General features: G+C 46.7%; 1 protein-coding gene across 1 annotated transcript in view; it reads left to right on the top strand.

Annotated features, from left to right (window-relative positions):
* LOC139764064 (uncharacterized) overlaps positions 1 to 12576 on the top strand; it is a 180093-nt gene extending 167517 nt beyond the window's left edge. The window contains exon 6 of the mRNA XM_071690519.1: positions 11440 to 12576. Coding sequence (XP_071546620.1) covers positions 11440 to 11481 — 42 coding nt within the window. The 3' untranslated portion in view covers positions 11482 to 12576. The remainder of the gene's footprint in view (positions 1 to 11439) is intronic.
* The last annotated feature ends 7597 nt before the right edge of the window (positions 12577 to 20173 follow it).

Raw genomic sequence — 20173 nt, 5'->3', positions numbered from 1 at the left:
TCATACATGACAGGGTCCTTGTTTAGTGTAGCCTATCCCTCCCTCAACCTTACATGACAGTTTCTGTCTTTAGTTTACCCCAAATCCCCTATACCTTACACTAAAGGGTCCTTATTTGTGTACCACATCCTCACCTTTACATATGAGAGTGTCCCTCTTTAGTGTAACCCATCCCTCCCATAACCTAACCTAAGGTGACAGGGTCCTTCTTTAATGCAGCCCAACCCTCCCTCACCCTTACTTGACAGGGTCTTTCTTTAGTGTACCCCAACCACCCGTCATCCCTTTTTTGAATACACCTACCCTCCCTCAAACTTATGCGACTGTGTCCTTCTATAATGTTCCACAATCCTCCCTCACCCTTACATGACTGTTGCCTTACTTAGTATACCTCAACATTCCCTCACCCTTACATGACTGTTGCCTTACTTAGTATACCTCAACATTCCCTCACCCTTACATGACTGTTGCCTTACTTAGTATACCTCAACATTCCCTCACCCTTACATGACTGTTACCTTACTTAGTATACCTCAACATTCCCTCACCCTTACATGACTGTTGCCTTACTTAGTATACCTCAACATTCCCTCACCCTTACATGACTGTTGCCTTACTTAGTATACCTCAACATTCCCTCACCCTTACATGACTGTTGCCTTACTTAGTATACCTCAACATTCCCTCACCCTTACATGACTGTTACCTTACTTAGTATACCTCAACATTCCCTCATCCTTACATAACAATATCCGTCTTTAGTGTACACCAACTATCCCTCAACCTTACATGACAGAACTCTTCTTCAGTGTACCCCAACCTTCCCTCACCCTTACCTGACAGTTGCCTTACTTAGTGTACCTTAACATTCTCTCATCCTTACATGATACGATCCTTTTTTAGTGAACCCCAACCACCCCTCAACCTTGCATGACAGGGTCCTTCTTTGGTGGGTGGGCCCCATCCCTTCCTCACTCTTACATGACAAAGTCCTTCTTTCGTGCATCCCAGTGATGCCTCAGTCGTCCATGACAGTCTCCTTTTTGTATACCTCAGTCAGTACTAAACCTTATACGACCGTCTCCGTCTTTAATGTACCTCAATCCCTCCTCAACCTTACATGACCGGGTCCTTCTTTAACGTACCCCAGTATTCCCTCAGCCTTACGCAACAGGATCCTTCTTTAGTGTACAGCAACCCTCTCTTAACCTTACATGAATGAGACCTTCATTTGTATATCGTAAACCCTTAACCTTATATGACGGAGCCCTTCTTTAGTATACCCCAACTCCCCCTCAACCGTATACGACTAGATCCTTGTTTAGTGTTCCCCAACTCCTTCTCAACCTTACATGACAGGGTCCTTTAGTGTACCCCAAGCATCCCTGAACCTTCCATGCCAGGATTATTCTCTAGTGTACGACAACCATACCTCACTCTTGCATGACAAAGACCTTTAGCGTACCACAACCTTCCATCACCCTTACGTGACAGGGCCTTTCTTCAGTGTATCCCAACCCTCTCACAACCTTACATGACAGTGTCCTTCTTTAGTATACCACAACCCTCCCTCAACATGACAGGGCCCATCTTTAGTGTACCCCATGCCTCACTCAACCGTACATGACAGGGTCCTTGTTTAGTGTAGCCCAAAGCTCCCTCAACCTTACATGACAGTTTCTGTCTTTAGTTTACCCCAAACCTCCTATACCTTACACTACATGGTCCTTATTTGTGTATCACATCCTCACCTCCACATTATATGAGAGTGTCCCTCTTTAGTGTAACCCATCCCTCCCTAAACTTTAGATGACAGGGTCCTTCTTTAATGCAACCCAACCTTCCCTCATACTTACACGACAGGATCCTTCTTTAGTGTATCCCAACCACCACTCAACCTTGCATGACGGGGTCCTTCTTTAGTGGACCACAACCTTCCCTCACCCTTACTTCATAGGGTCATTCTTTTGTGTGCCCCAACCACCCGTCCTCCTTACCTGACATGGTACCCTTTTTTTTGCGTACCCCATATCCTCCGTCATCCTTATACGACTCTGTCCTTCTATAATGCACCCCCAACCCTCCCTCACCCTTACATGACAGTTGCCTTAGTATACCTCAACCTTCCCTGAACCTTACATGAAGGTAATTCTTTAGTATACCCCTATCCCACGCCATCCGTACCTGACGGGGTCTTCTTTTCCTGTGCCCCAACCCTCCCTCAACCTTGCATGACAGGGCCATTCTTTAATATACCTCAACCTTCCCTCAACCTTACACGACAGTCTTGGTCTTTACTTTACCACAACCCCCTAAACCTTGGACTGGGATACTGCTAAGGCTTCTCGCTAGTATTGGATACTGTTAGGGCCTCTCAGTGTACTGGGATACTGTTAGGGCCTCTCAGTGTACTGGGATACTGTTAGGGCCTCTCAGTGTACTGGGATACTGTTAGGGCCTCTCAGTGTACTGGGATACTGTTAGGGCCTCTCAGTGTACTGGGATACTATTAGGGCCTCTCAGTGTACTGGGATACTGTTAGGGCCTCTCAGTGTACTGGGATACTGTTAGGGCCTCTCAGTGTACTGGGATACTGTTAGGGCCTCTCAGAGGACTGGGATGCTGTTAGGGCCTTTCAGTGACGGTTGGACTATTGTTAGGGCCTCTCTGTGACTGGGATAATATTGAGACCTCTTAGTGAATGCTGGGATACTTTTAGGGCCTAACAGTGATGGTTGGGATACAGTTAGGGCCTATCACTGATGCTTGGGATGCTGTTACTGCTTATTAGTGTTGCTTGGGATACTGTTAGGGCTTATCACTGTTGGCTGGGATACTGTTAGGGATTATCATTGATAGTTGGGATACTGTTAAGGTCCGTCAGTGTTGGTTGGGATACTGTTAGGGCTTAGTAGTGATAGTTGGGATACTGCTAGTTATCATGCCAGGATCAGATATCACCATACTATTAGTGTTATCATGCCAGAAGCAAATGTCACCACACCACTAGTGTTATCATGCCAGGATCAGATGTCACCACACCACTAGTGTTATCATGCCAGGATCAGACGTCACCACACCACTAGTGTTATCATGCCAGGATCAGATGTCACCACACCACTAGTGTTATCATGCCAGGATCAGACGTCACCACACCACTAGTGTTATCATGCCAGGATCAGATATCACCACACCACTAGTGTTATCATGCCAGGATCAGACGTCACCACACCACTAGTGTTATCATGCCAGGATCAGATGTCACCACACCACTAGTGTTATCATGCCAGGATCAGATGTCACACACCACTAGTGTTATCATGCCAGAATCAGATGTCACCACACCACTAGTGTTATCATGCCAGGATCAGATGTCACCACACCACTAGTGTTATCATGCCAGGATCAGATGTCACCACACCACTAGTGTTATCATGCCAGGATCAGATGTCACCACACCACTAGTGTTATCATGCCAGGATCAGATGTCACACCACGACAGCCAGATCAGATGTCACCACACCACTAGTGTTATCATGCCAGGATCAGACGTCACCACACCACTAGTGTTATCATGCCAGGATCAGATGTCACCACACCACTAGTGTTATCATGCCAGGATCAGATGTCACCACACCACTAGTGTTATCATGCCAGGATCAGATGTCACCACACCACTAGTGTTATCATGCCAGGATCAGATGTCACCACACCACTAGTGTTATCATGCCAGGATCAGATGTCACCATACGATTAGTGTTATCATGCCAGGATCAAATGTCACCACACCACTAGTGTTATCATGCCAGGATCAGATGTCACCACACCACTAGTGTTATCATGCCAGGATCAGATGTCACCACACCACTAGTGTTATCATGCCAGGATCAGACGTCACCACACCACTAGTGTTATCATGCCAGGATCAGATGTCACCACACCACTAGTGTTATCATGCCAGGATCAGATGTCACCACACCACTAGTGTTATCATGCCAGAATCAGATGTCACCACACCACTAATGTTATCATGCCAGGATCAGATGTCACCATACGATTAATGTTATCATGCCAGGTTCAAATGTCACCACACCACTAGTGTTATCATGCCAGGATCAGATGTCACCACACCACTAGTGTTATCATGCCAGGATCAGACGTCACACGCCACTGTTGTTATCATGCCAGGATCAGATGTCACCACACCACAGTTGTTATCATGCTATGATCAGACGTCACACGCCACTGTTGTTATCATGCCAGGATCAGATGTCACCACACCACTAGTGTTATCATGCCAGGGGAAGATGTCACCACACCACTAGTGTTATAATGCCAGGATCAGATGTCACCACACCACTAGTGTTATCATGCCAGGATCAGATGTCACCACACCACTAGTGATATCATGCCAGGATCAGACGTCACACGCCACTGTTGTTATCATGCCAGGATCAGATGTCACCACACCACAGTTGTTATCATGCTATGATCAGACGTCACACGCCACTGTTGTTATCATGCTATGATCAGATGTCATCACACTGCCACTGTTGTTATAATGCTATGGTCAAATGTCAGCACACTGCCACTGTTATTATCATGCTATGATCAGATGTCAGAACACTGCCACTGTTGTTATCATGCTATTATAATCAGATGTCAGCACACTGCCACTAATGTCATCATGCTATGATCAGATGTCAGCACAATGCTATTGTCGTTATCATGCTATGATCAGATGTCAGCACACGGCCACTTTTGTTTTCATGCTATAATCAGATATCAATACACTCCCTCTGTTGCTTTTTTTTTTTTTTTTTTTTTTTTTAACTATTCGCCATTTCCCGCGTTAGCGAGGTAGCATTAAGAACAGAGGACTGGGCCTCTGAGGGAATACCCTCACCTGGCCCAATTCTCTGCTCCTTCTTTTGGAAAAAAAAAAAAAAAAAAAAAAAAAAACGAGAGGGGAGGATTTCCAGCCCCCCGCTCCCTCCCCTTTTAGTCGCCTTCTACGACACGCAGGGAATACGTGGGAAGTATTCTTAATCCCCTATCCCCAGGATCAGATGTCACCGCACCACTAGTGTTATCATGCCAGGGGAAGATGTCACCACACCACTAGTGTTATCATGCCAGGATCAGATGTCACCACACCACTAGTGTTATCATGCCAGGATCAGATGTCACCACACCACTAGTGTTATCATGCCAGGATCAGACGTCACACGCCACTGTTGTTATCATGCCAGGATCAGATGTCACCACACCACAGTTGCTATCATGCTATAATCAAATGTCAGTGCACTGTCACTGTTGTTATCATGCTATGATCAGATGTCAGCACACTGCCACTGTTGTTATCATGCTATGATCCGATGTCAGCACACTGCCACTGTTGTTATCATGCTGTGATCAGATATCAGCACACTGCCACTATTATCACATCATGATCAGATATCATTACATTGCCACTGTTGTTATCATGATATGATCAGATGTCAGCACTCTGCCACTGTTGTTATCATGCTATGATCATATGTCAGCACACTGGCACAGTTATTATCATGCTATGATCAAATATCACATACTGCCACTGTTGTTATCATGTTATGATCAGATATCTGTACACTGCCACTGTTTTTTTCATTTTATGATCAGATGTCAGCACACTGCCACTGTTGTTATCATGCTATGATAAGATATCAGCACACTTCCCTTGTAGTTATCATGCTATGATCAGATGTCATCACACTGCCATTGTTGTTATCAATCTATGATCAGATGTCAGCACACCGCCACTATTATCATGTCATGATCAGATGTCGTTACACTGCCACTGTTGTTATCATGCTATGATCAGATGTCATCATACTGCCGCTATTATCATGTCATGACCAGATGTCAGTACACTGCCACTGTTTTTATCATGCTATGATCAGATTTCAGCACACTTCCTTTGTTGTTATCATGCTATAATCAGATGTAAGGACACTGCCACTATAATCATATCATGATCAGATGTCATTACACTGCCACTGTTGTTATCATGCTATAATCTCATGTCAGCACACTGCCACTGTTGTTATCTTACTATGATCAGATGTCAGCACACTGCCACTATTATCACGCTATGATCAGATGTCAGCACGCGAGTATTGATATCACGCCAGGATCAGATGTTACCCCACCACCGGTGTTATGATGCTGTGATCAGACGTTACACACCACTGTTGTTATCATGCTATGACTAGATGTCAGCACACTTCCTTTGTTGTTTTCATGTTATAATCAGATGTCAGTACACTACCACTATATTCATGTCATGATCAGATGTCAGTACACTGCCACTGCTATTATCATGCTGTGATCATATGTCAGCACACTGCCACTATTATCATGTCATGATCAGATGTCGGCACACTGCCACTATTATTATGTCTTGATCAGATGTCATTACACTGCCACTGTTGTTGTCATGCTATTATCAGATGTCAGCACACTGCCACTGCTTTTATCATGCTATGATCAGATGTCAGCACACTGCCACTATTGTTATGTCATGATCAGATGTCAGTACACTGCCATTGTTGTTATCATTCTATGATGAGATGTCAGGACACTGGCATTGTTTTTATCATGCTGTGATCAGATATCAGCATATGGTCACTATTGGTATCATGCTATAAGATGTCAGTACACTGTCACTGTTGTTATCATGCTATGATCAGATGTCAGCACACTGCCGCTGTTGTTATCATGCTGTGATCAGATGTGAGTACACTGTCACTATTATCATGTCATGATCGGATGCCATTACATTGCCACTGTTGTTATCATGCTGTGATGAGATGTCAGCACACTGCCACTGTTGTTATCATGGTATGATGAGATGTCAGCACACTGCAAATGTTCTTTTCATGCTATGATCAGATGTCAGCGCACTGCCATTTTTATCATGCTTTTATCGGATGTCAGTACACTGCAACTGTTGTTATCATGCTATAATCAAATATCAGCACACTGCCACTGTTGTTATCGTGCTATGATCAGATTTCAGCGCATTGCCACTGTTGTTATCATGCTGTGATCAGATGTCAGCACACTGCCACTATTATCACATCATGATCAGATGTCATTACATTCCCACTGTTGTTATCATGATATGATTAGATGTCAGCACACTGCCACTGTTGTTATCATGCTATGATCAGATGTCAGCACACTGGCACTGTTGTTATCATGCTATAATCAGATGTGAGCTCACTGCCATTGTTGTTACCATGGTATGATCACATATCAGCACACTGCTACTGTTGTTTTCATGCTATGACGAGATGTTAGTACAACTGCCACTGTTGTTATCATGCTATGATCAGGTGTCAGCACACTGTCACTGTTATTATCTTGCTATGATCAGAAGTCAGCACACTGCCATTTTTGTTATCATTCAATTATCGGATGTCAGTACACTGCAACTGTTGTTATCATGCTTTGATCAGATATGAGCACACTGCCATTGTTGTTATCGTGCTATGATCAGATTTCAGCACATTGCCACTGTTGTTATCATGCTGTGATCAGATATCAGCACACTGCCACTATTATCTCATCATGATCAGATGTCATTACATTGCCACTGTTGTTATCATGATATGATCAGATGTCAGCACTCTGCCACTGTTGTTTTCATGCTATGATCAGATGTCAGCATACTGGCACTGTTGTTATCATGCTATGATCAGATATCAGCTCACTGCCATTGTTGTTATCGTGGTATGATCGTATATCAGCACACTGCTACTGTTGTTTTCATGCTACGATCAGATGTTAGTACACTGCCACTGTTGATATGATGCTATGATGAGATGTTAGTACAGTACCACTGTTGTTATCATGCTATGATCAGATGCTAGCTCACTGCCACTGTTGTTATCAATCTATGACCAGATGTCAGCACACTGCCACTATTATCATGTCATTATCAGATGTCAGCACGCTCCCACTGTTGTTATCATGCTATGATCAGATGTCAGCACACTGCCACTGCTGTTTTCATGCTATGATCAGATGTCAGTACACTGCCACTGTTGTTATAATACTATGGTGAGATATCACACACTGCCAATGTTGTTATCATGCTATGATCAGTTATCAGCATACTGCCGCTGTTGTGTTCATTCTATTATCACATGTCAGTACACTGCCACTGTTGTTATCATGCTATGATCAGATGTCAGCACACTGCCACTGTTGTCATGCTATGATCAGATGCTAGCACATTGCCACTGTTGTTATCAATCTATGGTCAGATGTCATGACATTGCCACTATTATCATGTCATTATCAGATGTCTGCACACTCGTTTGTTGTTATCATGCTATGATCAGAGGTCAGCACACTTCCACTATTATCATGTCATGATCAGATGTCATTACACTGCCACTGTTGTTATCTTGCTATGATCTGATGTCAGCACACTGCCACTATTATCATGTCATGATCAGATGTCAGTACACTGCCACTGTTGTTATCATGCTATGGTCAGATGTCGGCACACTTCCTTTGTTGTTATCATTCTATAATCAGATTCAACACACTGCCACTATTATTATGTCATGATCAGATGTCACTTCATTGCCGCTGCTGTTATCATGCTATGACCAGATTTCAGCACACTACTACTGTTGTTATGTTGCTATGATCAGATGTCAGCACACTGCCACTATTGTTATCATGTTACGATCAGATGTCAGCACATTGCCTATGTTGTTATCATGTTATGATTAGATGTCAGCACACTGCCTCTGTTGATATGATGTTATGATCAGTACACTGCCACTGTTGTTATCATTTTATATTCAGATGTCAGCACACTGTCACTGTTGTTATTATGTTATGATCAGATGCCAGCACATGCCACTGTTGTCATCATGTTATGATCAGATGGCAGCACACTGCCACTGCTGTTATCATGCAAGGTCAGATGTCAGCACATTTCCACTATTATCATGTCATGATCAGATATCAGCACACTGCCACTGTTGTTATCATGCTATAATCAGATGTCACACACTTCCACTGTTGTTATCATGCTATGACCAGTTATCAGTACACTGCCACTGTTGTTTTCAATCTATGATCAGATGTCAGCACACTGCCACTGTTGTTATCATGTTATGATCAGATGTCAGCACACTGCCACTGTTATCATGCTATGATCAGATGTCAGCACACTGCCACTGTTGTTATCATTCTATGATCAGATGTCAGCACACTGCTACTATTATCATGTCGTGATCAGACGTCAGCACACTTCCTTTGTTGTTATCATGTTATGATCAGATGTCAGCACACTCCCACTAATATCATGTCATGATCAGATGTAATTACACTGCCACTGTTGTTATCATGCTATGATCTGATGTCAGCACACTGCCACTATTATCATGTCATGATCAGATGTCAGTACACTGCCAATGTTATCATGGTATGATCAGATGTCAGCACACTTCCTTTGTTGTTATCATGCTATTATCAGATGTCAGCACACTCCCACTATTATCCTGTCATGATCAGATGTCATTACACTGCCACTGTTGTTATCATGCTATGATCTGATGTCAGCACACTGCCACTATTATCATGTCATGATCAGATGTCAGCACACTGCCAATGTTGTTATCATGGTATGATCAGATGTCAGCACACTTCCTTTGTTGTTATCATGCTATTATCAGATGTCAACACACTGCCACTATAATCATGTCACGGTCAGATGTCAGTACACTGCCCCGTTGTTATCATGCAATGAATAGATGTCAGCACACTGCCACTGTTGTTATCATGCTATGATCTGATGTTTGTACACTGTCATTGTTGTTATCATGCTGTGATCATATATCAGCACACTGCCACTATTATCATATCATGATCAGATGTCAGCACACTGCCACTATTATCTTTTCATGATCAGATGTCATTGCACTGCCACTGTTGTTATCATGCTATGATCAGATGTCTGCACACTTCCACTATTTTTATGATGCTCTGATCAGATGTCAGCACATTGCCAGTATTATCATGTCATGATCAGATTTCAGTTCTCTGCCATTGTTGTTATCATGATATGATCAGATATCAGCGCACTGCCATTGTTTTTATCATGATGTGATCAGATGTGAATACACTGTCACTGTTGTTATCTTGCTATGATCAGAAGTCAGCACACTACCACTGTTGTTATCATGCTATGATCAGATTTCAGTACACTGCCACTGTTGTTATCATGTTGTGATCAGATGTCAGCACACTGCCACTATTGTCATGTCATAATCAGATGTGTTTACATTGCCACTGTTGTTATCATGCTATGATCAGATGTCAGCACACTGCCACTGTTGTTATCATGTTGTGATCAGCTTTCAGCACACTGCCACTATTATCATGTCATGATCAGATGTCATTACATTGCCAATGTTGTTATCATGCTATGGTCAGATGTCCGTACACTGCAACTGTTGTTATCATGCTATGATCAGATGTCAGCGCACTGCCACTATTGTTGTCATGCTATGATCAGATGTCAGCACACTGCCACTGTTGTTATCATACTGTGATCAGATGTTAGTACACTGCCACTATTATCATGTCATGATCAGATGTCATTATATTGCCTCTGTTGTTTTCATGCTATGATCAGATGTCATCACATTGCCACTGTTGTTATCATGCTATGATTAGATAACAGCACACTGCCACTGTTGTTATCATGTTATGATCACATGTCAGCACACTGCCCTTGTTGTTATCATGCTGTGATCAGATGTCAGCACACTCCCACTATTATCATGTCATGATCAGATGTCATTACACTGCCACTGTTGTTATCATGCTATGGTCAGATGTCAGTACACTGCCACTGTTGTTATCATGATATGATCATATGTCAGCACACTGCCACTGTTGTTGTATGCTATGATTAGATGTTAGTACACTGCCACTGTTATCATGATTTGATCAGATGTCAGCACACTGCCACCGTTGTTATCAATCTATGATCAGATGTCAGCACACTGCCACTGTTGTTATAATGCTATGATTAGATGTTAGTACACTGCCACTGTTATCATGATTTGATCAGATGTCAGCACACTGCCACCGTTGTTATCAATCTATGATCAGATGTCAGCACACTGCCACTGTTGTTATAATGCTATGATTAGATGTTAGTACACTGCCACTGTTATCATGATTTGATCAGATGTCAGCACACTGCCACTGTTGTTATCAATCTTTGATCAGATGTCAGCACACTGCCACTATTCTCATGTCTTGATCAGATATGAGAACGCCATCAGTGTTATCATGCTGTCTCTGATTCATCTCATTCCACAACATTTCACTGTTGTCTCTCACAAATAATATAACTTTCCTCAGGTTCACAAGCAAAGGCTTCCCACTATGGAGACTGACATCTGAGCCCTCATCACCCCAGACGCTTTTAGGGAAACCATGACTGACGCCTGCTGCTGCCCTGAGCGTCAGGACGGTACCTGAGAGTCCGAACTGACGCCTGCTGCTGCCCTGAGCGTCAGGACGGTACCTGAGAGTCCGAACTGACAGCTGCTGCTGCCCTGAGCGTCAGGACAGTGCATGAGAGTCAGGACTGACGCCTACTACTGCCCTATGCGTTAGGACAGTACCTGTGAGTCAGAACTGACGCCTGCTATTGCCCTGAGCGTCAGGACAGTACCAGAGTGTCAGGACAGTACCAGAGCGTCAGGACAGTACCAGAGTCAACAGATTACCAGAGCGCTAGGGCAGTACCAGAGCGTCAGGAGGTCAGGACTATAGCAGAACGTCAGGACAGCACCACAGCGTCATGACAGTACCTGAGCATCAGAACAGCACCAGAGCGTCAGGAAAGTACCTGAGTGTGAGGACAGCACCTGAGCGTCAGAAGGTCAGGATAGTCCCAGGACGTCAGGACAGCACCAGAGCGTCAGGACAGCACCAGAGCATCAGGTTAGTACCTGAGCGTCAGGACAGCGCCAGTGGGTCAGGTCAGCACCAGTGCGTCAGGACAGTATCAAAGCGTTAGGATAGTACCAGAGCGTCAGGACAACACCAGAGCGTCAGGTTAGTACCTGAGCATCAGGACAGCAACAGAGCATCAGGACAACACCAGAGCGTCAGGACAACACCAGAGCGTCAGGACAACACCAGAGCGTCAGGACAACACCAGAGCGTCAGGACAGTATCAGTGCGTCAGGACAGCACCAGAGCGTCACGACAGTATCAAAGCGTCAAGTCAGCACCAGTGCGTCAGGACAGTATCAAAGCGTTAGGATAGTACCAGAGCGTCAGGACAGCACCAGAGCGTCAGGACAGTACCAGAGCGTCAGGTCAGCACCAGTGCGTCAGGACAGCACCAGTGCGTCAGGACAGTACCAGAGCGTCAGGACAGCACCAGTGCGTCAGGACAGCACCAGTGCGTCAGGACAGCACCAGAGCGTCAGGACAGTACCAGAGCGTCAGGTCAGCACCAGTGAGTCAGAACAGCACCAGTGCGTCAGGACAGTATCAAAGCGTTAGGATAGTACCAGAGCGTCAGGACAGCACCAGTGCGTCAGGACAGTACCAGTGCGTCAGGACAGCACCAGTGCGTCAGGACAGCACCAGAGTTCAGGACAGCACCAGAGCGTCAGGACAGTACCAGTGCGTCAGGACAGCACCAGTGCGTCAGACAGCACCAGTGCATCGGACAATAGAGCGTCAGGACTGCCATAGCAGTCGTCAGGACCGGGCTGCTGGCTGTCAGGGCCAAGCGTCAGGACATAACACTGAGTCGGTCACAGTTAAGGCACAAGGAACGCACCATCGCGTCAGACATACCCGCGTCTGGAAGCAACCCATGGTCAGAACCTAGTACCAGTGGACTAGGACCACCCATTGCTCTGAGGCCCAGCAACGTTTACAGGACCACCAACGTCAAGGCACCAAGAGTCATGACCAGCACCAGAGCTCAGGACAGCCACTGACCAGGACGCCACCAATTGACGAAGCAGCCTTGCACGTCAGACAGCCAGCACTTGCGTAGGACCAGTCACACCGAGGGAGCGTCCAGACCAGCTTCACTTGGCTCAGAACAGCACCAGGACCAGGACCGCATCCCTTGTCAAGGACAGCCGCATTCGCAGACAGCACCAATTGCAAGGACAGCACCTCCAAGCCCAGGACAGTATCAACGTGGGCCAGGCAAGCACCCTGACGAGGAACCGCACCCGACGACAGGACAGCACACAGACCAGGAACACCCATTGCGTAGGACAGCTACACTTGACGAAGACCCGCACCATTAAGACGTAGGCACCAGCATCATGCCGTAGAACGCACCAATCTGTAGACAGTATCCAGCTCAACAGCACCAAGCCAGCACATCCATGCTCAGGACAGCCCACGACGAGGATCAGCACACGACCGAGGCAGCACACAACGAGGACAGCACCATGCGTCCAGACCAGCCCTCCATGCGTCAGGACAGCCACCTTGCGTCGAGGATTAGCTCATTGACCGCAGGATTAGCCACCACTCGACAGCACCAGTGCGTCAGGACAGCACCAGAGCGTCAGGACAGCACCAGAGCGTCAGGACAGCACCAGAGCGTCAGGACAGCACCAGTGCGTCAGGACAGCACCAGAGCGTCAGCACAGCACCAGTGCATCCGGACAGTACCTGAGCGTCAGGTACTGCCTATGAGGTCAGTCGTAGGGACCTGTGGTCTGCTGGCTGTAAGGGCAGTCGTAGGGACAAGACACTTGAGCTTCGAGTCACAGTTAGGGCACAAGAGGAAACCACCATCTCTCTAACATAACACCAGACTGGAAGACCAACCATCACTTGTCAGAAGCCTAGCCATCACTTGACTAAGGACCACCCATCACTTGTCTGAGGCCCAGTCATCTTTTGACCAAGGACCAACCATCACTTGTCCAAGGCCCAACTATTACTTGACCGAAGCCTAGCCATCACTTGACTTAGGACCAACCATCACGTGACCGAGGCCCCAGCCATCACTTGACCGAGTCCCAGCCTTCACGTAACCGAAGACCAGCCATCACTTGACCTAGGACCAACCATCACCTGACCGAGGGCAGGCCATCGCTTGACCAAAGACCAGCTTTCACTTGGCCGAGAACCAGTCATTTCTTGACCAAAGACCTGCCATCACTTGACAGAGGACCAGCCGTCACCTTTTTCGAAGATCAGCCATCAATTGACAAAGGACCAGTCATCACTTGACCGAAGCCCAGCCATTACTTGAACGAGGGCCAGCCATCACTTGACTGAGAACCGGCTATCACTTGACCGAGGCCCAGCCATCACTTGACCGAGAACCACCCATCACTTGACTGAGGACCAGCTAGCACTTGACCGAAGACCAGCCATTAATTGACTGAGGCCCAGCCATCACTTGACCGAGAACCAGCCATCATTTGACCGAGGTCCAGCCAAAACCTGACCAAAGGCCAGCCATCCATGACTGAGGACCAGTCCTCACTTGACGGAGGATCAGCCATCACTTGACCGAGGCCGAGCCATCACTTAACCGAGGACCAGCCATCGCCTGTCCGAGGACCAGCCATCACATGACCGTAGACAAGCCATCTCTTGATCGAGGATTAGCTTTCATTTGACCGAGGATTAGCCATCACTTGACTGAAGCCCAGCCATCACTTGACCGAGGCCCAGCCATCACTTGACCGAGGCCCAGCCATTATTTGACCGAGAACCAGACGTCATTTTATCGAGAGCCAGCCATCACTTGACCTAGGGCTAGCAATTACTTGACCAAGGACCGTCTTTCACTTGACCGAAGATAAGCCATCACTTGACCAATTACTAGCCACCACCTGATCGAGGACCAGCTATCCCTTGACTGAGGACCAGATATCACCTGACCGAAGACCAGCCATCGCTTGACCAAGGACAGCACCGAGAACCTGCCATCACTTGACCAAGAACTAGCCATCATTTGACCGATAACCAGCCATTACTTGAGCACCATCACTTGGTCGAAGACCGGCCATTACTTGACCGATGCCGAACCATCACTTGACCTAGAACCAGCCTTTACTGACCGAGGATCAGCCATCACTTGACCGTGGCCCAGCCACCACCTGACCGAGGAACAGCCGTCAGTTGACCGAGGACTAGTTATCACTTGACCAAGAACCAGACATCACTTGACAGACGACCAGCCACCACATGACAGAGGACCGGCTTTCTCTTGAACGAGAATCAACCATCACTTGAGTGAGGCCATGCCATCACTTGACCGAGGCCAAGTCATCACTTGACCGAGGACCAGCCATCACTTGACCGAAGACCAGCCATCACTTGACCGAGGGCCATCCTTCGCTCGAACTTCCGAACACAAGTGATGTGCCAAAGTTTGAGGGAGGTGCCATAAACTGCCACATATATATTTATTTTTGTTCTGCCTAGCGTGTGTTGAGCACTGTAGGCCAGCATAGAGTGTACTGTAGAGTGAGGTAAACAGAGAGTGAGAGTAAACTATATAAGGAAGACTGTTGCTAGGCCAATACCATCCTACATCTTTGTTCTTGACATGATTTCTGGAAGTGCATCCGGGCTCTGTTGTGGCTGTCGTTGGCTTTAAACGTTTTAAACGTTATTTATCTGACTCAGTTAAAACTGCGTCTCTAGAATTTGACCGGATGGCACACCCAGAGACCTTCCTTAAGATTTTGGGTGTCCACACCTAACACCAACACATACTGACATTGTGTCTAACAGTGTGTGTCCAGACCTAACACAAACACCTACTGACCTGTACAACATTATGTGTCCAGACAAAACACCAACACCTACTGACCTTCTGTACAACATTATGTGTCCAGACAAAACACCAACACCTACTGACCTTCTGTACATTATGTGTACAGACAAAACACCAACACATACTGACCTTCTGTACAACATTATGTGTCCAGACAAAACACCAACACCTACTGACCTTCTGTACATTATGTGTCCAGACACAACACCAACACGTACTGACCTTCTGTACATTATGCGTCCAGACATAACACCAACATCTACTGACCTTCTGTACAACATTATGTGTCCAGACATAACACCAACACCTACTGACCTTCTGTACATTATGCGTCCAGACATAATACCAACATCTACTGACCTTCTGTACAACATTATGTGTCCAGACATAACACCAACACCTACTGACCTTCTGTACAACATTATGTGTCCAGACATAACACCAACACCTACTGACCTTCTGTACAACATTATGTGTCCAGACATAACACCAACACCTACTGACCTTCTGTACATTATGTGTCCATACATAACACCAACATCTACTGACCTTCTGTACAACATTATGTGTCCATACATAACACCAACACCTACTGACCTTCTGTACATTATGTGTCCAGACCTAACACCAACACCGACTGACCTGTACAACATTATGTGTCCAGACAAAACACCAGCACGTATTGACCTTCTGTGCAACATTATGTGTCCAGACAAAACACCAACACCTACTGACCTTCTGTACATTATGCGTCCAGACATAACACCAACACCTACTGACCTTCTGTACAACATTATGTGTCCAGACATAACACCAACACTTACTGACCTTCTGTGCAACATTATGTGTCCAGACAAAACACCAACACCTACTGACCTTCTGTACATTATGCGTCCAGACATAACACCAACACCTACTGACCTTCTGTACAACATTATGTGTCCAGACATAACACCAACACTTACTGACCTTCTGTACATCAGTATGTGCCCAGACATAACACCAACACCTACTGACCTTCTGTACATTATGCGTCCAGACATAACACCAATACCTACTGACCTGTACAACATTGTGTCCAGACATAACACCAACACCTACTGACTTTCTGTACATTATGTGTCCAGACATAACACCAATACCTACTGACCTTCTGTACATCAGTTTGTGTCCAGACCTAACACCAACATCTACTGACCTTCTGTACAACATAACACCAGACATAACACCAACACCTACTGACCTTCTGTACAACATTATGTGTCCAGACATAACACCAACACCCACTGACCTGTACAACATGATAAGCGGCCAAATGTTACGAGATCATGGTATAACCTAAGATGCTGCTGCTACTGCACGAAGACCACTGGAGTGACACTGATGATGTTGTCTTACTACTGCTGGGAACAACACCTCTGACGACACTGAATACTCAAGCAGTGATGACTGTGGTAGCGGGAGGGAGCAGTGATAAGAGTGGTAGAGGGTGGGAGCAGTGATGAGTGTGGTAGAGGGTGGGAGCAGTGATGACTGTGGTAGCGGGAGGGAGCAGTGATAAGAGTGGTAGAGGGTGGGAGCAGTGATGAGTGTGGTAGAGGGAGGGATCAGTGATAAGTGTGGTAGAGGGAGGGAGCGGTGATGAGTGTGGTAGAGGGAGGGAGCAGTGATCAGTGTGGGAGAGGGAAGGAGTTGTGATGAGTGTGGTAGAGGGAGGGAGCACTGAAGAGTGAGGTAGAGGGAGGGAGCAATGATGAGTGTGGTAGAGGGAGGGAGCAGTGATGAGTGTGGTAGAGGGAGGGAGCAGTGATGAGTGTGGTAGCAGGAGGAAACAGTGATGAGTGTGGTAGTGGGAGGGAGCAGTGATGAGTGTGGTAGAGGTAGGGAGCAGTGATGAGTGTGGTAGAGGGAGGGAGCAGTGACAAGTGTGGTAGAGGGAGGGAGCAGTGACAAGTGTGGTAGAGGGAGGGAGCAGTGATGAGCGTGGTAGTGGGAGGGAGCAGTGATGAGTGTGGTAGAGGTAGGGAGCAGTGATGAGTGTGGTAGAAGGAGGGAGCAGTGACAAGTGTGGTAGAGGGAGGGAGCAGTGATGAGCGTGGTAGCGGAAGGGAGCAGTGATGAGTGTGGTAGAGGAAGGGAGCAGTGATGAGTGTGTTAGAGGGAGGGAGCAGTGACCGGTGTGGTAGAGTTAGGGAGCAATGATGACTTTGGTAGCGGGAAGTAGCAGTGTTGACTGTGGTACAGGGAGGGAGCAGTGATGATTGTGGTAGAGGTAGGGAGCAGTGATGAGTGAGGTAGAGGGATGGAGCTGTGGTCAGTGTGGGAGAGGGAAGGAGTAGTGATGAGTGTGGTATAGGGAGGGAGCATTGATCAGTGTGGGAGAGATAAGGAGTTGTGATGAGTGTGGTAGAGAGAGGGAGTACTGAAGAGTGAGGTAGAGGGAGGGAGCAATGATGAGTGTGGTAGAGGGAGGGAGCAGTGATGAGTGTGGTAGAGGGAGGGAGCATTGATCAGTGTGGGAGAGATAAGGAGTTGTGATGAGTGTGGTAGAGAGAGGGAGTACTGAAGAGTGAGGTAGAGGGAGGGAGCAATGATGAGTGTGGTAGAGGGAGGGAGCAGTGATGAGTGTGGTAGTGGGAGTGAGCAGTGATGACTTTCTTAGTGGGAGGGAGCAGTGATGAGTGTGGTAGGAGGGAGCAGTGACGAGTGTGGTAGCGGGAGGGAGCAGTGATGAGTGTGTTAGAGGGAGGGAGCAGTGATGAGTGTGGTAGAGGGAGGGAGGGAGTAGTGATGAGTGTGGTAGATGGAGGGAGCAGCGATGAGTGTGGTAGAGGGAGGGAGCAGTGATGAGTGTGGTAGAGGGAGGGAGCAGTGATGAGTGTGGTAGTTTGAGGGAGCAGTGATGAGTGTGGTAGTGGGAGGGAGCAGTGATGAGTGTGGTAGAGGGAGGGAGCAGTGATGAGTGTGGTAGAGGGAGGGAGCAGTGATGAGTGTGGTAGAGGGAGGGAGCAGTGGTGAGTGTGGTAGTTTGAGGGAGCAGTGATGAGTGAGGTAGTGGGAGGGAGCAGTGATGAGTGAGGTAGTGGGAGGGAGCAGTGATGACTTACATTACCATGAGGGGTCATGTGCACCATGTTCATATACCATGACTACTGGACCGATCTGGAGGTGTTGTGTCGTTCACTGGTTGTATGATAATAATAGACATAAAGGTCATCAGTGTTGGGCAAGACGAGCTATACAGAAGATCTAGGGGTCATCAATGTAAGCAAGACAAGCTATACAGAGGATCTAGGGGTCATCAATGTAAGGCAAGACAAGCTATACAGAAGATCTAGGGGTCATCAATGATGGGCAAGACGAGCTATACAGAAGATCTAGGGGTCATCAATGTTGGGCAAGACAAGCTATACAGAAGATCAAGGGGTCATCAATGATGGGCAAGACAAGCTATACAGAAGATCTAGGGGTCATCAATGATGGGCAAGACAAGCTATACAGAAGGTCTCGGGGTCATCAATGATGGTCAAGACGAGCTATACAGAAGATCTAGGGGTCATCAATGATGGGCAAGACAAGCTATACAGAAGAACTAGGGGTCATCAATGATGGGCAAGACAAGCTATACAGAAGATCTAGGGGTCATCAATGTTGGGCAAGACAAGCTATACAGAAGATCAAGGGGTCATCAATGATGGGCAAGACAAGCTATACAGAAGATCTAGGGGTCATCAATGATGGGCAAGACAAGCTATACAGAAGATCTAGGGGTCATCAATGATGGGCAAGACAAGCTATACAGAAGATCTAGGGGTCATCAATGATGGGCAAGACAAGCTATACAGAAGATCTAGGGGTCATCAATGATGGGCAAGACAAGCTATACAGAAGATCTAGGGGTGGCCAGTGTTGACCAAGGCGAGGTACGGCACAGGATGACCAAAGGTGTCACCATGTGGCCGGACGTGACACATTAGAATACCCCAATACACCATATGACTGGCCACTGTGCCAGTGTGGTAAACTTGTCCTTGGCTTCGGGTTTCCGCCGACGTGACGTCACTGTTTGTACTCCAGTGCCTCTTCAGCCAGCAGCAGGGTGGGCATCTGTACCTGCTGGCCTGGTGGTTTTGTCCGCCGTCCCACAGTATGGAGAACGGAAAGTCATTCCATTTTGATGAGTAAATGTTGTAACGTTGTGGCCATCTGGTGATAATACACGAGAGATAGAGAAGGAACTTGATGATACAGTAGACTGACAGAAAGAACTCGATGATACACGAGAGACACAGAAGGAACTTGATGATA

Source organism: Panulirus ornatus, chromosome 48 (assembly GCF_036320965.1).
Source record: "Panulirus ornatus isolate Po-2019 chromosome 48, ASM3632096v1, whole genome shotgun sequence".
Taxonomy (NCBI): Eukaryota; Metazoa; Arthropoda; class Malacostraca; order Decapoda; family Palinuridae; genus Panulirus; species Panulirus ornatus.
Note: the sequence above shows the minus strand (reverse complement) of the source record. Positions and strands in the feature narration are given on the sequence as shown.